This window comes from Diabrotica virgifera, chromosome 8 (assembly GCF_917563875.1).
Source record: "Diabrotica virgifera virgifera chromosome 8, PGI_DIABVI_V3a".
NCBI classification, from domain to species: domain Eukaryota; kingdom Metazoa; phylum Arthropoda; class Insecta; order Coleoptera; family Chrysomelidae; genus Diabrotica; species Diabrotica virgifera.
The window spans coordinates 157,944,740-157,963,555 of record NC_065450.1 but is presented as its reverse complement, the minus strand read 5'-3'; the positions used below and the strand labels follow the sequence as shown (position 1 = coordinate 157,963,555).

The following is an 18,816-nucleotide window of genomic DNA, read 5'->3' as shown; positions in this document are numbered from 1 at the left end:
CCCTGCGGGCTCTCGTGTCTATTGCCCAATGACAACAAATTTGAGTAAAAATGAAGCATTATTTTCTTATTTAGTCTTACTGTCGTGTGATATTCGTAAGATTATTTTTTAATACGTATATTATGGATATTTTCTTAAATGTGACAGTTGTCAAAACTAGGAAACTGGTTGCCATTAAACAGAAACAATCTATTTAAAAAATTCTGTCGGTAATTTTCTACAGTAGATAATTCTCAGTATTAAACAGACAGAATTAAACACGTGATCAAATATCTTACTATACGATTAGAAGTTAAAATCATTAAAAAATAATCAGTTTAATTTTTATTTCTGTAGCTTTCTATTGGTCAGAATCTCCTATGAATGAAATAATCATCTATATTCAATCCAGCCCCCTTAATTCTACATTTGACTTTCACCCAATCTATTCAGTTTGATATTACCATAACATACCACCTGATAACACTTATGCATAATAAAACCAAATAAACAAGTCTTATTGTTGCTCTCTGGGTCCTTTTATGCTACATTCTCATTAATTGTCTCATATACATCTTATATTTTTTCATCCTTTCCTTCCCTACCGTTAGCTACATCTTATGACGGTTTGTTTTCAAACCCTTAGGTTTCCGAGTAGCCTGCGGCGTCCTTAGGAATAAGTTGCCCAAGTCTGAGCTTGTTTTTAATGATATATCCTCACTATCCTATATATCCTATATCCTATCACCTCTACTGAGGGTTTTTCTTGCACTTACACAAACTCCAACAACTACCAACTATATATAAATTCGATAACTTTACAAGCAACATAAAATGCGTTTCTACATCCTATGTGTGTTCACAAGAGGATTTATTATCGATTTTCATAGTTATCGTTTTTATATGTAATGTACATGTAATTATAACATCAAGTTTAATTGTACTTTAATTGATTATTTATCACATTGGAGTGATTTTCGTTACTGTTCTCAATTTTAACAAGCTCTACACCAGAGTCTACATAACTAATAAGTAAATATTTTAACTTCCTGTCGAACTGTCATTTCTGTCATGTCATCATTCAGGATTTCCGTTATCATTCGCCACTTGCCATAATCTATTCAACATGTGAACAAGTCAATTTGGGCCCAAATGGTACCTCGAGCAGAATACATGGGATATTTTGTACATCCATGTTCAAGTTCACGAATTTAATCTTTATTTTTATGGTGGATCAATTTTAAAGAGTCTTTACACTTATATTTTTGTATTTAGGTAGTTAGAATGTCAGCATCGTGTGAGTATAACCTATAACCTTAAAACCGTAGTCAAAATTTAAAAACTGTGCATTAACTTATCAGGTTATACGTATTTTAGGCCAGCACTGATGATGATCAGGTCATCCGACAGAAAACTACTTCTGTGATGTAGCCCTTTTTAGGGAATTTTAACAAATATCTTTTATGAAAAAGTTTAGTTGTTTTTTTTTAATATACAGTATGGTGCAAATGAGAGGGATAAATTCGTCATCTCGTAAACCGGAGACTTCAAGGAAAAATACCGAAACAGGTCGATTTTTATTTTCAAATTATGATATTTTGGCATATATGTCATACTAGTGACGTCATCCATCTGGGCTTGATGACCTAATCGATAATCTTTTTAATAGGAATAGTGGTCGGGTGCCTGCTCAATTTAAAGGTTATTTAATTCTCTATACAGTAATGTAAACAATTATATAAGTATTTATATAGGACGTCAAAAAAAAATTTAAATAAAATATTTGACCAAAAAAAAAGGAGAATGTTTGTCATTTATTTAATTCAAAATATATTTTACTATTGCCCGAAAAGAGAAAAAAATATTTATTTCTCAAGTAAACATTGCTTTTCGTTTAAATTCAATGTTCAAACCAGCTACCGCCAGCCACCTACCTCTTCGAAGTTTGAACATTTAATTGAAGCCAAAAGCCATGTCTATTTATGATATAAACATTTTTTTCTGATATTTGACGGTAGTAAAATATATTTTGAATTAAATAAATTACATACATATATATAAAACCGGTTTATAGCGTCCTGCGCCTTCCGGTTCCTATTCTCCAGCCGCGTCGATCTGTCCAATCTCCTGGTCGGAGATCTCTCTCAGACATGGCTTTCTGGATTCCACTTATCCAGGTTGTTTTCGGTCTGCCCCTTTTCCTTCTTTCCGGGGGTTGCCATTCCATTATTAGCTTTGGGAGTCGATGTTCCTCCATTCTTTGTACATGGTCATACCAACAAAGTTGTTTTTGTTGGACTTCTTCAATTATGTTTGTTTTTCTATTCATAACATCTCGTACCCGTTCATTCGTTATATGTGAGACTCTGGAGATGCAGGCCGATCTTCGCCAGAAGTCCATTTCCAGTGCAAGCAACTTCTGTTCTGTTCGCTCATTCAGTTGCCAGGTTTCACATCCATACAGTACCACGCTTTTAAAGATGCTATTATAAAGCTGTGCTATTATAAATTACATACATTCTTCTTTTTTTAGTCAAATAATTTAATTTAATAAATTTTTTGGGACACCCAGTACAAATAATTATGTAGATATTTAAATTATTAATTGAATAACCTCTTAAACGAGCTAGCACACGACCTCTATTCTCATTTAAAAAAATCATCGATTACATACATAAAAATATCATAATTTAAAAATAAAAATCGACCTGTTTCGGGATTACTTTTTTAAGGCACCGGCTTACGAAATAACAAATTTATTCCTTTGATTTGCACCATACTGTATATTTATGATTTCTGTGACTTTCCGGGGTTGAATAATTTTGGTTTTTAGAAAAACCATTATTTTGACGAGGTTTCGGCAATGTATCACTTGCCATTTTCAAGTCAGGTAATTCCGGCGCAGCAGTGAGAAGCGGAACGACATGACTTGATAGTGGCAAGTCAAAATAATGGTGTTTATCTAGTCAATAATATTTACAATAATAAATTAATTACTACATACAGTATAATTCCGCGCAGTTCCCAAAATCAAAACTGTCTAGATCCAGATCTTTAGTAGTAAATTTTTGTCCTACATGGTGACTTAAGGAATCACCGGCATCACCAGAATATCCCTGTAAAGTATTTAAACGGTATCCATCCACTTCTGAACCGATAGCAAATGCGTCATACAAAGCGTAAGCTTTAACTCCATCCTTGTCTGTTAATTCCACAAGCAGCTGATTAGTTTCATGCGCTAAAAATAAAAAAGCTTAAGGATCTTAGGCAGGCTTAAAGAAACCCTTATATGTGATTAAAATTCATGAGTAGGTACATTTATACAGGGTGTGCCGAAAAGATTGGTCATAAATTATACCACAGATTCTGGGGTCAAAAATAGGTTGATTGAGCCTCACTTAGCTATATACAATAGTGCACACAAAAAAAGTTACAGCCCTTTGAAGTTACAAAATCAAAATCGATTTTTTTTCATATATCGAAAACTCTTAGAGATTTTTTAATGAAAATGGACACGTGGCATTCTTATGGCAGCAACATCTTAAAAAAAATTAGAGTGAAACTTGTGTTCCCCATAAAAATTTTATCGGGGTTTTGTTCCATTAAACCCCCCCAAACTTTTGTGTACGTTCCAATTAAATTATTATTGGGGCATCATTAGTTAAATACAATGTTTTTAAAACTTTTTTGCCTCTTATTACTTTTTCGATAAGCCAGTGTTTATCGACATATTTTGAATATTTTTCGAATCCACCACATATTTGTGTATGGTTAAGTACGATTATAGAGACTTGTTAATAATGTGAAAATTTATTTATATTTTGCATTTTTAGGTATATTTTGAAAAAGAAGCAAGATCTCGATAAAAGGTGACTTGCCAAAAAAAGACTAAGAGGCAAAAAGGTTTTAAAAACACTGTGTTTAACTAATGGTACCGCAATAATAGTTTAATTGGAACGTACACAAACATTGGGGGGCTTTCAAGGAACAAAACCCCCAGAAAATTTTTATGTAAATATATTAAAAAAGAAGCCGCATCTCGATAAAAACTGGATTATCGAAAAAATACTAAGAGACAAAAAAATTTTAAAAACGTTGTGTTTAACTAATAGTACCACAATAATGATTTAATTGAAACGTATACAAAAGTTTGGGGGGTTTAAGGGAACAAAACCCCCATAAAATTTTTATGGGGTGGACAAACTTCACCATAATTTTGTTTTAAGATGCTCCTGCCATAAGAATCATACATGTCCATTTTGAATAAAAAATCTCTAATAATTTTCGATATATTGAAAAAAATCGATTTTCATTTTGTAACTTTAGGGCTGTAACTTTTTTTATGAACACACTTGTACCAAGGTAAGTTAGGTTCAATCGAACTAGTTTTGACCCCAGAATGTGTGGTATAATTTATGACCAATCTTTTCGAGACACCCTGTATAACAATAACTATTAACCCATTAACGCCGACCGTACTCGTTTGAGGATGCCTATAAAAATAAACTTTTTGTTGAATTTAAAAATGTTTTGAGCTATTTTTCACGTTTTCTCTTATCAAGATGAATAGTGTAGTCAGTAACTTGCTTTAGTTCGCTTTAAATACAACCAGTTGTGATTATATAGTGCTTTGTAGAACATGAGTTTCTGAAGAGGTGCGGTTACAAATAAAAAATCATTTTTCCATCAAGAAAAAAAAATATTTTAAAAGTTTTATACCGCAAATTAGTAGTGCACGGACTAGTCTAAATGCAAATATTTACAACAAACTTATTTTATATTTGGTAGTATTTAACAGCCACTATATTTTACCGTCCTTGAACGAGGACATTAGGCACAAATATGTCCAATTCGCGTATTGGCTTGGTTTCAGATCATTATGGATTCTACAATATTTTACGGCTCCAAAACCTTCCAAAAATTGGAATAAGCCTTGGAAGAAGTTAATAATGAGGAATATGAACAACAGGAAAATATTGATTTGTGTGTTCTGCCACCAATTTTTGATGAACTGACAGATACTGAAGAACTTGATGATTTTCTAGAAGATCCAAAATAAATGAAATTTCTGGAACTATAAAAACTTCTCTTAAGTCTCATAATAAACCAGAAAATAGGAGAACTTCTGATGAAGTTTTGGATGGACTATCCAAGTAATATGCTAATTTCTTAAAACCTAAGTGGGCAAAAACCGATTTTCAATCTACTACCACAACCGTAACTATATCATTTGAAGACGAGAAGAAAAACGTTAACGAAGCTCTGACGAATTTATCACCAAAACAAATTTTTGAAAAATAACTGAAGAAATTATTACATACATTTGTGACCAGGCAATTATTTTATACGCACAGAAAAAATATCACTCTTTTACAATATCTCCAATCGAAATGCAATCTTTTTTGCAATATTATATTATCTAATTGAATGTTTAACAGATTACCACGAGAAAGGTTATACTGTTATACTGTTCATTAGATGAGGACCTAGGTGATTCCTGTGTTTAAAAATTGATGAGCAGAGGCACGTACTTAGAGTTATAAAAGTTTGTTCATCTAGCGGATAATGCCAAAATAGGTGATTTTAAAGATCGTTTCTGAAACAAAAAAATAAAACAAAAGCTAAAGGATGATGTATAAGAAAATCGTGTGCGAAAGTGTCCAGTAATGGAGTCTAAGCTAATGAAGAAAATGGCAAGAGGTACATATGTTTATATATTCTACAAAACTAATGTAATTTTGTGTGCAAAATGATATGACAATATTGCTTGTTGTATGTTATCCAATTAGAATATCATTGAACCATTAGATCAAGTAAAACGGTGGTCCAGGGCGTCAAAATCAAAAGAAAATATAGTACAACCAAAATTGTTTGCTTCCTAAAATTTTAGAATGGGTGAACCGAATAAGCATGATCAGTGCATATCATTATATCCAATAAGTATAAATGGTAAAAAGTGGTGGTGGGTTTTATTTACGTACTTTCTTGGCATTATCATGACTAATGCCTTGAAATTTCATCAAATTTCTGCTGAAAATGTGATGGATCAGTTAGAATTCCATCATCATATAGTACGTAGTTATTTGAGAGATGGTGTCACTTCAAGAACACAAAGAAAAAGAAAAGCTGGTTCCAGCATTGAAGTCACCGAAAGATTTCATTTTCCGGGAAAACTTTAAAAACAGTTAAAGTGTTTTGTGTATCATATGAAGGCAAGGTGGCCATGCAAAAAGTGTAAAAAACCAATGTGTGTTGAAACATAATCGAACCACTTATTTATTTACTATTATTTTAACCTCAAATTCCGAAAATTATAGAGGAAATTGAAGCGGCCTATAAAATACTTGCAAAAATCATCCGAAATAATGTGTAGATGGAAAAAGGAGTCAAACAAGATCGTTGGGAATACCAAGGAGGTGGACTAAGAAGATCAACAACAGATTAAATATGTTTATTAAAATTAATACAGAACAATAGGACTCAGTAGAGCAAGATATACTGTAATATGAAGCAATGAAATCCTTAGGTATTCCAGGAAAGTTTATTAAATAAGTAAGAATGACGCTCAAAAGTACAAAAAACAGGATAAAAATGGAACGAAATTTTTCAAAACAATTCACAGTAAATAAAGTACTGAAACAGTATGACCCTCGATCCGCAGGAACACATAGTAAGAAGGATAAAAATTAATTCGAGAGGTACCATTTTTAATAACAGACAGCAATTTATAGCTTAGGCTGATGACCTTGTCATCCTAACAAGAACAAAGGAACACCTCCAAAAATTCTTCCGAAAGTTCGAAGCGGAAGCAAAAATGTATGGATTAAGAATCAACCAAGGAAAAACTCAATACATGGTATTGAAGGAAGATACAAAGAAAGATATCAGTTGGTTCGTAACCTCTCACCTGAACACAAGTACATACCTTGTGCAATTTTCGAGCAAGGATGAAATACATTGACATGTGATCTTTAAATCTTAAGACATCGACTTAATGTCGACCACTTTTTATTATAGAATGTAACAATAATGTATTTTAGAGGTTTTTGTACCTATTGAAGCGGCTAGTTACAATTACTTGTACACTGGACGTTTACACTGATGATGGTCAGTCTGACCGAAAACGTTTTGAACTTCCACTCCCTCGTGAATAAATTTTAAGGATTTTTTAATAAATTCATATGCCTACGTACAACAGAAGTGTTTACTTCATTCCACGTTGATAAAGAAAGATGATATCCGTAGACAGTCACTTTTAGTAAACTCTGTTTAGATTTTCGTACTGCACGTGTAATGATATGATGCCTGCAGCCGGCGATCTGCAGATTAACCGTAGAGGATCAAACGAGTTTCCATATTGGTGCAGCCGCTCCACGTGCCACCACTCCGGCGAAACCAAAAGGAGTAATAACTACCGAGAGTGTATTTAAGATCAGCAAGAAGAATTATGAAGACAATTCTTCTTGGTGTAGTGAACCGGGAAGAGCTCAAACGGCAGAGATGCAATGGATTAATTGGAACCTGCTAAGGTGGACGCACTCTGTAGTGAGGAGGCATTCCACGGGAACCGAAATAGTAGCGAGCGGTAGCCGCCACCTCGCCCAGGGGGCTAGATTCCGTGCACTATATACAGGGTGCGCCAAACCTCGGGTTTTCTTTGATTACGGCTAAACTATGGGATATACAAAAAAATGATTTTAACAAAACTAATGTACATATATCAAAACCGTCTATAATTTAAAATTATCTTCGATTATACAGGGTGAGTTAGAACGACGGTATGAACCAAAGTTTTATTTTTTTAAATGGAACACCCTATATAATAAATCATTTTTCAATACAGTTTTACAGGCCTAAAGTTAATAATTTTCGAAATATTTACATTTATATTGAAAAAAATGGTAATATTTTGTTATATTTCTATTTGATATGAAAATTAAATTTTGATAATTATAAACAGAATTCAATTTAATATAAAATATTTTCAATTTTCTCAACCACGGGCATATAAATTTAGAACAACCTGTATACAACAAATTGTTATATTTAATTTTAAGAAGTGATTAGGAGAAGCATACGAAACTCGGGACAATGCGCTTAGAATAAACAAAGTGAATGACGCGTACCATTATCGTTGTTCGCGGAAGGTTCGATCATTAGGCTATGCTAAATAAGACTCATTTGAAATAGATAATAGTTCATTATCGTTGTTCGCGGAAGGTTCGATCATTAGCCTATGCTAAATAAGACTCAGTTGAAGTAGATAATAGGTCATTAAAATTTGTAAATAGTAGAAAGTAATTTTAGAATGGGAATTAACTATTTTTCTTGAAATCCATTAAGCATATTTAGAAAGATTAAAAATTGGTTTTGAGGAATACTGCGAATGAGAGTTGGTGGTGGAAGGTTGATTTGTGAATCTGGAAGGGATATTTAGAAAGTAGGTGAATGACTGAAAGGAGAGATCAGAATGTTTTGAGCTGTCGAGAAGTGAAGTCCAGTAGTAGACGGTAGTGTACGGAGAGTGAGAAAGCCGGTGTAGTTCCGTGAGTGTGGAGTATCTATCGTGGAACGAGAGGTAGGCCAGGTTGAGAGTAAAAGAACCTCCTTGAGCCAAGAGTTCCCGGTAGCTGATTGCAGTTTCGAAAAAGGTAGAACACAGCATCACGACAGAAGCAGGAAACGAGAGCTATACGAGCTAGTTTCCAAGGAGAACATTACTGGAAGCCAGGACGAGGTTTTGATCGCAGCCAAGGATAGCAGGAAACGGGTCTTGTGTGAAGACATTCTCAGTTCACCAGAAAAAGGTCAGTCTCATTTGTTTGGACATGAATGTATGGGTTTTTCGTATTAAATACCACATTTAAAATTGAAGAAACATAATCAATAATATCAGAAAAGCTTCATCAAACTTAAATAGAATTGTTGCTAATAAATCATAATAGTTAAATGTTAATAAAAACTTTCAATTGGAAACCAAAAGGAAATAAGATTCCCATGTGTAAATGTTATGTTTAAGAATAATAAGATATAGCAAATATTAAGCAGTGATTGCCATTTAAATAAAATAAACAATATTTTGATTACAATTGTAACCCATATGTGTGTATTATTTTACTCTTTTCTTTCCTATCCCGATTAGGAACCATTGAGAAATACTTAGAAGCCACGTAAGTAAGTAATTAATTTTATAAAAAGCCCTGAGATTGAAAACATATTGATATGTGATCTGGTAAATTAATTAGATTATTATTAATGCATTGATTAAATTAAATGACATATAAGAATATTATCTCATATCAATAATCAAGATCACATCAATTTATAGGGCTGTGGATTATGTTTCCAAGGGAATAAAAATTTAAGTTGTAGGTCAAAGTTTTTATAATATAATGTCATTTTTAAATAATTAAATATCTTTTACTTATAGCCATAAAATATACAGTGTGATCACTATTTGCAAATTCAAAATTTTCTCATTTTTTTAAGAGGAACACCCTGTATATTATTATTGCATTTTGTTGTAAATATTACAACCTTTCTTTTGGTATGAGGTTGTATGTACCTAGCATGTTTGGTTTTGTAAATATTTAAAAAGAACAATAGATTTTACGTTTTGCGGTTATTTCATATCCGCGATAATTTTAATTACATTTTTTTGCAAAAAAAATTATACTCTGATTTTAGAAACATACACTAAAATATGAAAGATGAAAATAAAAACGTAATTAAAGATTAAAATAAAACGTATGCAAGTGCAACTTAATTGAATTTAATAACTTTAAAATTATGTTACTAACATTTTTTTACCATACTAATAAGTAATTAATATGGATAAATTAATTATTAAATTAAACAACCAATTTTAAAACCTTCCTTAGAAATTTTTCTACCGTAGTAACTTTATTGTACCCAATTTTGTTAGTTAAATTGTATTGAGTAAGATTAGTTAATAACTTTTTAATTTACCTACATCTTGAGAACGTATAAAGTATGCTTTGAAACAAATGAACGTTATAGAAGTATATTAATATTATGGAGTAAATAGTATCTATATAGTCGTGTCACAAAAGCTCGTAATAATTTCTAATGGTTTCACCCAAAACAAATGTCATATCCATCAATTGTTCGGTTGAAAAATTAAAATTTAAAATAAAAAAGATTGTTACAAAAATTTTAACTACAAAAGTATTACCAGCTTTTGTGACACCAGTTAATACTATTTATATTAATAAATAATTTGACTAATACATTTAACATTAATTTGTTTCAAAGCATACTTTATAATTATGTTCTCAAGATGTAAGTAAATTTAAAAGGTAAATTAAAAGTTTAACATATCTTACTGGCAAATACAATATAGCTAACAATTAATTTGGTACAGGAAAGTTGATGTGGTAGAAAAATTACTAGGGTAGATATCAAATTTGGTGGTTTATTTAATTTAGTAACTAATTTATGCATTCATTAATATGGTAAAATATTTTTTGAACAATTTTAAGTTATTAAATTCAATTGAATTGTACTAGTATACGATTTATTTTAATCTTTAACTACGTTTTTATTTTCATATTTGATATTTTGCTTGTAGTTCAAAATATCAAATATGAAAATAAAAACGTAATTAAAGATTAAAATAAATCGTATACTAGTACAATTCAATTGAATTTAATAACTTAAAATTGTTTAACAAAAAAAAAATTTTTACCATATTAACCCTTAAACGCCCAAGGGTGGGCAAGAAATGTCCACCTAATGCGTATTCCCTTGTAACATATTTATTACGTGTTTAAAAATTTTTAAAAAATTATTTATTGTTAAAAGGCCAGCCCTTTATCGAATGTTAATTTAGTTCTACCGATATTTTTGAAAATAAAAGTAGCATCTTGAGTTAAATATGGGTGGGCATAAAAGATACACCCTTGGTAAAACTTGTTACTAAAGGTTTCTATATAATTTCTCATTGGTAGGAAGATAATCCATATAATTATCGACGTATAATTACATAATCTACATAATTATCCGCCATTGAGGAGGTTGAAAGGAAGAATGTGGAGAAAATCGACAAATCTGAATTACTGGCCTTTACTTGTATGTTAATTTTGATGTACATTGTAATTTTGTTGTAAGGTTTGTAAATTGTTTATATTAATATTTTGGAAGATGCTGTGTTTATTAAGCATAAGGTTCTTAAGTTTAACCCATTTCCAACAACTCTCAATAAATATATTAGCTATTTTCGAGGTGGACATTTTTTACCCACCCTTGGGCGTACATGTAACCTAAAAAAGGTTGGGCGTTTAAGGGTTAATGAATGCATAGAATAGTGCACTATCTTGTTAGGTTAGATAAGAGACGCTATGGAGCAAGCTCTTAATTTTAAGGAACAGTAATAATTTAGGTTAGATTAAAATTGCTCATTGGTCAAGTATGACCAGATTGTAATTTTAATAATCATCATCGTAGTGATGATTATGGGAAAAAAAATATTTGATATTTTGATGTATGTTTCTAAAACCAGATTATAATTATTTTTTTTGCAAAAAAATTGTTTAATAAAAAATCCGCAAAAGCGTAATATCTATAGTTTTTTTTAAATATCTACAAAACGGAACATGCTAGGTACATACAACCTTTACCAAAAGAAAGGTTGTAATATTTACTACAAAAGGCAATACTAATATACAGGGTGTCCCATTTAAAAAAAATGAGAAAATTTTGTATATGCAAATAGTGATCACACTGTATATTTTATGGGTATATGTCAAATATGTTACTTTTTTTAAAATAACAGTATGCTAAAAAAACTTTGACATATCATTTAAATTTTTATTACCTTGCAAGCCTAATCCACAGCCCTTTGAATATTACCATTTTTCTCAATAAAAGTGTAAATATTTCGAAAATTGTTAACTTTAGGCCTATAATACCTTATATAAATTCTTAATTTTTTTAAAAACTATATTCAGAAATGATTTAATATATAGGGTGTTCCATTTAAAAAAACATAACTTTGGTTCGTACCGTCGTTCTGACTCATCCTGTATAATCGAAAATAATTTTAAATTATAGACGGCTTCGATGTACATTAATTTTGTTAAAAACATTTTTTTTGCATATCCCATAATTTAGCCGTAATCAAAGAAAACCAGAGGTTTGGCGCACCCTGTATATCGATGGTCTAGCGTACAAAGGTGCTAAGTGCCAATTATAGTCAAAACGTGTTATTTGGCTCACCTAAACCGCCTAAGACATTATTATCTTGCAAACACATGTGGTAAGTAAAATATGTCCATATTTTTTTTCTAGCGCCATCTTTCAAAAGGAATAAGTACTACGCACCTGCAGATTTCTACAACTTATGTGTCAAGTGCAGTTAGAACATTTGTACTACTAATCGAAATTCGTGAAACCTTCAGAGTTAATTACTTAACACATTTGTGCTACACCAAACACAATTAAAAGTGAGGTTAGATTACGTCAAATTTGTCGGTAAACGTTAAGAAAAATAGTGGTCTTGATTGTTAGCAGTTTAATTAGTAATAATGAGTTCCAGAACCATTCGCATATTAAAAAATGCTCTTGAAAATCAATGTGGAACCCCAGAAAAATGTTTCATGAGTTTGAGCCAGCATTGGCTTTTCATGATTTCATGTTCCAAAAAAGGATCAGTGCTCACAATGCAATGCATACCATCAGGCCACAAACAAAGAACCGCTAACAGTAGAGTATAACAAACACAAACAAGACAAGAACCGATGACTATGAAATCCGAAGATAAAAAGAGGGCTGCAAACGAACATGACAAAACTTTTCGCTCCATTAGTTTTACCTATACCAGTACCTATACCTATACCTATACTCCATCTTACCTATGCCACATGCAGGAGACAGTCAAATTTATTATAGACATAAACTTAATGTATATAACTTCACAATCTATAATGCGGCTACGTTGGATGGGTATTGTTTCATCTGGGATGAGACCCATGGAAATAAAGATAGTGCAGAGATAGGTACTTGCCTTTTGAAATACCTCAAAAGCTTACCTGATACAATTTGTCACGTTGCATCATTTTCAGATATCTGTAGCGGCCAAAACAGAAATAAAAATGTTGCGACTGCAATGTTGTATGCAGTAAGTCACATCAACCACCTAAAAATTGTTGACCTGAAGTTCATGGAGTCGGGACATTCCTATCTGGAGGTCGACTCAATGCATGTCACGATTGAACGAGCTAAGCGCCATAGAAAAATTTACTCAACTAGCGAGTGGTGTCTGCTAGTTCCGGCCTCTAGAATAAGACCAAGACAATACATTGTGGAAAACATGAAATTTAATGATTTTTTGATTTACATAACCTGGTAAATAATTATATTTTTAACACAACCATGAACACAAAAAAAAAAGAAAAATAAGTGAATTGGCTAAATATTAAATGGTTGAGATTTGACAAAGAGAAAGCATCTATAATACAATATAAATACTGTTTATCTCAAGAAAATTTTGAAGAAATAGAAGTAAATTGTAAGGGAAAGGCTGGAAGAAAAAGAACAAGCACAAACCTTGAGCTAAACCAAAAGTATTTGACAAGACTACCAGTAAAAAAGATTTGGAATATCATTTAAATTCTAAAGTTATTCCCGATGAATACTCCCAGTTTATAAAAGACATTCCAGTGTCAACCAACAATATTCCAAGTCGAAATGAAGAGTCTGACATTTCAGATTAGACAATTCTCTATAAATATCCGATAAAAATATTAGTTTAGGATTTTTTATTTTGCCTTTGATAGAGTATTATTTTTTGTATTTGTGTCAATAAAAATAATTATTTTTTTCAATGTGGTATTAACTTCCTTAAAAACATTTTTTGGTACTACAAAGGTGTTAAGTAACAGCAACAATTATTATTATTTCGGGACCAGCTAACATTTTAAGGCTCTTTAGAACTTACAAAAGGTCTTCAGATGTTACAAAATATGTGAGCAATTATTAATAGGTACATGATAAAAACTATAATTTTAATAAGATTTAAAAGCTTAATTTTCAATTATTGGAAAACCAACAAATTAGCACTTAGCACATTTGCACGCTAGGCCATCGATATCTACACGTAGCTTTCTATCGATGTCAATTGTCGTGAAAATATTTGAATTTTTAGCTTTAATTGAATTATTTTCTAGTTTTGCTAGGTTATATTTTAATTGATGCTGAAGTGACACTTAGTAAAACAAGAAAATATTTGAATTAAAACTAAAAACTCAAATATATTGACATTGATAGAAAGCGATCGGCGTTAGCGATTGTACACAAAATCCCACCCCTGAGCTGGCTATGGGTAACTACTGTGTCGATGAGACGATGTTTGATCGGGGACAACGAGTCTGAGTGTGTAATGATGTAGAATGTAGATAGATTTATTCGGTATAGCGAGATTGCGATTGTGTATACGGTCTTAATTTTTTTTTATAATAGTCATAAATATAAATTTATTTCTTTTGCAGCTTGCTCCGGAACGGGGCGAATATAGAATGATATTTTATTTTGTTATTTTTAAATTTGAACTGTATATAAATATCCTAAATATATTTATTTTATTTTTTCTGTCTGTTACTGAGTCTGTTGTCCTGAAAGAGCTGTCCGTCACATGCGTAGTTGACAGATTTCAATTTACATACCAAAATGTATTTTCGTTTTTTGGTGAAACGCTTGAATTTAGAAAAAAATGTTATAGGATTTTTTTGCTCTATATGGTACCTTCCACCTATACCTTTAACCTTCTGCAACTAACATAGGTTTTCTGAACATTAAAGTTAACATCGGTGTCAGAGACCGACATAAAAAAATGTTTTCATTGACACACTTTCAAGCGTAAGATTGTGTTTACTCCTTGAAGGAGTAAAATTAAACCCAAATGATACCTATTATTTATTAAATTGTTAAACCTCTTTAACATTGGCAAAGTACCAAAGAAAATAAAACAATTAAATAACATCTGATTTGTCAAAAACAACTCAATATTTCCATTGCTGTTTTCTTGTATCTAGGTTCAGTTTTTACTCCTGGCAATTGGCTTACTAAATTATCAGCCCTTGTTTGCACGGTCTTTCGTAAATCTAAAGAATTTTATTCCTCGAGTAGACCATGGATCCAATAGAGGTCCAACATGGGTCACTGAGACAAAATTTGCCGATAATTGCTTAATTAGTTGACACTGAAGACTCAAACTTCAACACTAAAAACAGGCACCTAAATCAGGAAGCTACTTGCGGCGAAGATTCATAACGAACGATTTGGATGTAATCGTTAAAACTCTAAGGCCCAAACCAGATGGGCCACTCTGCAGCGCTACTCTGTGGATCCACAAAGCAGCTTCCGATGGTTTACCGTGGGTTCTTATGTGAAGTGGACGTCGCACCCCAGACGAGCGACTGTGGCCAGCCACAGTCGCCGAGCCTCACTGATAGTGGCGTCCACTAGTGGCAAACGCCATTCAGACGGACCACTTTTGTAGCTGCCTCAGATGTTTACGAGAATTTATTGGGTGAAAACCTAAAATGAATTTCGATTCGGAACGGTTTTTGATTGAAGTGCAAAACAGACCGGATATATGTGATACAAGCACCCGACGGCATATTTATAAGGCATTCAAAGGAAAAGCGTGGGACGTCATCTTTGAATTATTTGTTTCTGATTTTAAAGAAGGTAGCCCTATCGAACAGAATAAATCCCATAAGCAATGTTTGCTCTATTTATATTAACATTTTATTATACATTGGATGCATTTGAACTGAACAAAACAAATTTAATCTTGTTTGTTTATTTATGTTAAATAGTGGGGTCCCATCCTAGGTCAAAAAAGGTTTTATTGTTTGTTGTTGAAAACAAAACGATAAGATATCAGTTAAAAGGGGGTCGCAAGCTAACATGTTTTTCACTTTCGCTCAGTTTTCAGGTTGTATCTATTTTACTATTTTACGCCTGTAGGATACACGATGTACTGGTTGATTTTTTATGTGCTTCTTTCTGTGATATAGCTACTTTTGTCTGGCTCTCCTTCATTCCATTTATTGATTATGTAGGGTAGGCAATAAGTCTACTATTAACAGTATTGTTAGATTTTATTTATTTAGAGTGTAGAAGTAAATTTTTTTTGGGCGACCGGTTTCTGTGTTTAACATTTAAATTTACACCATCATCAGGCCCTTAAGAAGATATATATCAGTATATAGCATTACCAAATTAGCCCCCTCCCTTCAGACATTACCTTTTATTAAAGAATTTTTGAAATTTTGTGAGACCAAATAGATAACTAAAAAAAAATAGATAACTAAAAAGATGTTTACTCAAATAGTTCACTATTTGAGTGAACAACTTTTTAGTTATCTATTTTTTCTCACAAAAGTTCAAAAATTCTTTAATAAAAGGTAATGTCTGAAGGGAGGAGCTAATTTGGTAATGCTATATACTGATATATATATTCTTAAGGGCCTGATGATGGTGTAAATGTTAAACACCGAAACCGGTAGCCCAAAAAAATTACTTCTACATCCTAAATAACTAAAATCTAACAAGACTGTGAGTAGTAGATTTATTACCTACCCTAGATAAATAATATTATGTGCTCACATCAGCAACCATTTCAATATTTTTGCATTTATTGAGTTTATTGGTATTTTTTCAAATGCGTTGAAATTTTAAAAAATATTTAAAACTTTGGACATTACAAAGACTGATTTTGACGAACACACTTTTTAAAAAAATATTAGCCCGCAAGCTTTTAATCATTTGATTAAACTTACTGTTTTTTCCCACCCATTATATTAAACGCCGCACCATTCCAAACGATCCACTTCGCAGCGTAGTCGCCGGCGCTAGAAAATCGTGACATCTTGGATATTAGTGCACCCTAATAATATGTCTTAGACTAAGAGCCGCTATAGGTGAAAATTCTTAATCATTTTAGGCACGACGGGACCCTATAACTTAAATAGTAGAACCTAAAAGAAAACGTTTGAACACTGTGCCGTCACTTTTCAGTGGCACATGCGTCTACAGTGGCGCATCAAACTTTCCACTTATAGACGGGATACATAAATTAAAAAATACCCTCCCTAATTACCAGAATTTAATTTTTTTCATTTTTTAAGTTTTATGTGATTAAGACATAAGATTCATCGTAATTTTAACCCACCACCCCCTTCTCCCTGCCCCCACCATCAAAAACTTTATTTTTCGATTTCATTTTTTTTTTGGTGGGATGCAATCAATTTTAAAATTTCAAAAAATTTACACGCATAGTTAAGAGTTTTATAAAACACGTCTATTTTTTATAGACCTGTAGGTTGAGTGTACATAACCTCAAAAAAATTTAAAAAATTTTTTTTTGAAAAAAAGTATATAACTTTTTTTGGGGATAGCTGCAGATCTAATTTTTTCTTAGTCTTGTGTATTTTATCAAACACTATATTTCAATTTTTTTTCAGATTTTTCTGTAGCGTTGGTCACCTTCAAAAATCCAAAAAACTGTTTTTTAAGGGGGTTTTGGGGGGTTTGAACGTGTTTTTCTGATTTTTAAATATTCTAAAGAACTCATTTACTTCAAGTTACATATAACCTATAAAAACAAAATTGATTTGATATATTATGAAGTCTATAAAATAGGGAAAATCCCCCAAAACCCCCCAAAAAACAGTTTTTCGTATTTTTGAAGGTGGGGAGACTTACGGAAAAATCTGAAAAAAATTTAAAATATAGTGTTTGATAAAACACACAAGATTAATAAAAAATTAGACCGGCAGCTATTCCTCAAAAAAAGTACGCTTTTTTGAAAAAAAAAAATTTCTTTTAATTTTTTGAGGTTATGTACACTCTACCTATGGGTCTATAAAAAATAGGCATGTTTTACAAAAGCCTCGACTATGCGTGTGAATTTTTTGAAATTTTAAAATTGATTGCATCCCACCAAAAAAAATAAAAACGAAAAATGAAGTTTTTGATGGTGGGGGCAGGGGGAAGGGGTGGTGGGTTAAAATCACGATGAATCCTATGTGTTAATCACATAGAACTTAAAAAAAAATAAAAAAAAAATTAATTCTGTTAGTAAGTTCTGTTAACTTTTAATTTACTTATCCCGTCCATAAGTGGAAAGTTTGATGCGCCACTGTCGACGCATGTGCCACTGAAAAGTGACGGCACAGTGTTCAAACGTTTTCTTTTAGGTTCTACTATTTAAGTTATAGGGTCCCATCGTGCCTAAAATGATTAAGAAATTTCACCTATAGCGGCTCTTAATCTATCTGTGTAGATTTTGGCATTGGATCATGGATCCGACCATCACTTGTAACACCGTTGCCGTATCCTCTATTTTTTCATACTATCACGTTACTATTTTTTGTGATATTACACACGAGCGGGACACCCTCAAAAAAGCGCTTAGTTTTCGAGACACTGACCACGGAGGGGTGAATGGCTAATTTTATTCATACTTTATATTTTCGAGGGTGCTGAAAGCGAAAATGAGGTTTATTTTGAATTTTATGTGGGGGAACATTGTCAAAATCGCAATTTTAATCTAAAAATAAAAGAAAATGAAATTACGTTTTTTGCGTTTACCTCGCTACAACTCTGTCCCATTTTAATATTTTTATCTGAAATTTTTAAGTATATAGCTCTAACATTTCTGAAGGCCAAGATACCTGCTTCAAGTTTTTATTCTTATCATGATAAAGGTTATGAATTTTTCAAAGAAAAAGGTGCGGATTTGTGCATTGCAAAGTTTAATCGCAAAAGTTGTGTGACAAAGTTTAAAATTTAGCTTCTTCATCACATTTA

At 31.9% G+C, this 18,816-nt stretch overlaps 1 protein-coding gene across 1 annotated transcript in view; it reads right to left on the bottom strand.

Moving 5' to 3' along the window:
* Positions 1 to 18,816, bottom strand: part of LOC126890408 (microfibril-associated glycoprotein 4-like) — a 90,391-nt gene that overhangs the window by 29,619 nt on the left and 41,956 nt on the right. The window contains exon 5 of the mRNA XM_050659313.1: positions 2,984 to 3,217. Coding sequence (XP_050515270.1) covers positions 2,984 to 3,217 — 234 coding nt within the window. The remainder of the gene's footprint in view (positions 1 to 2,983; positions 3,218 to 18,816) is intronic.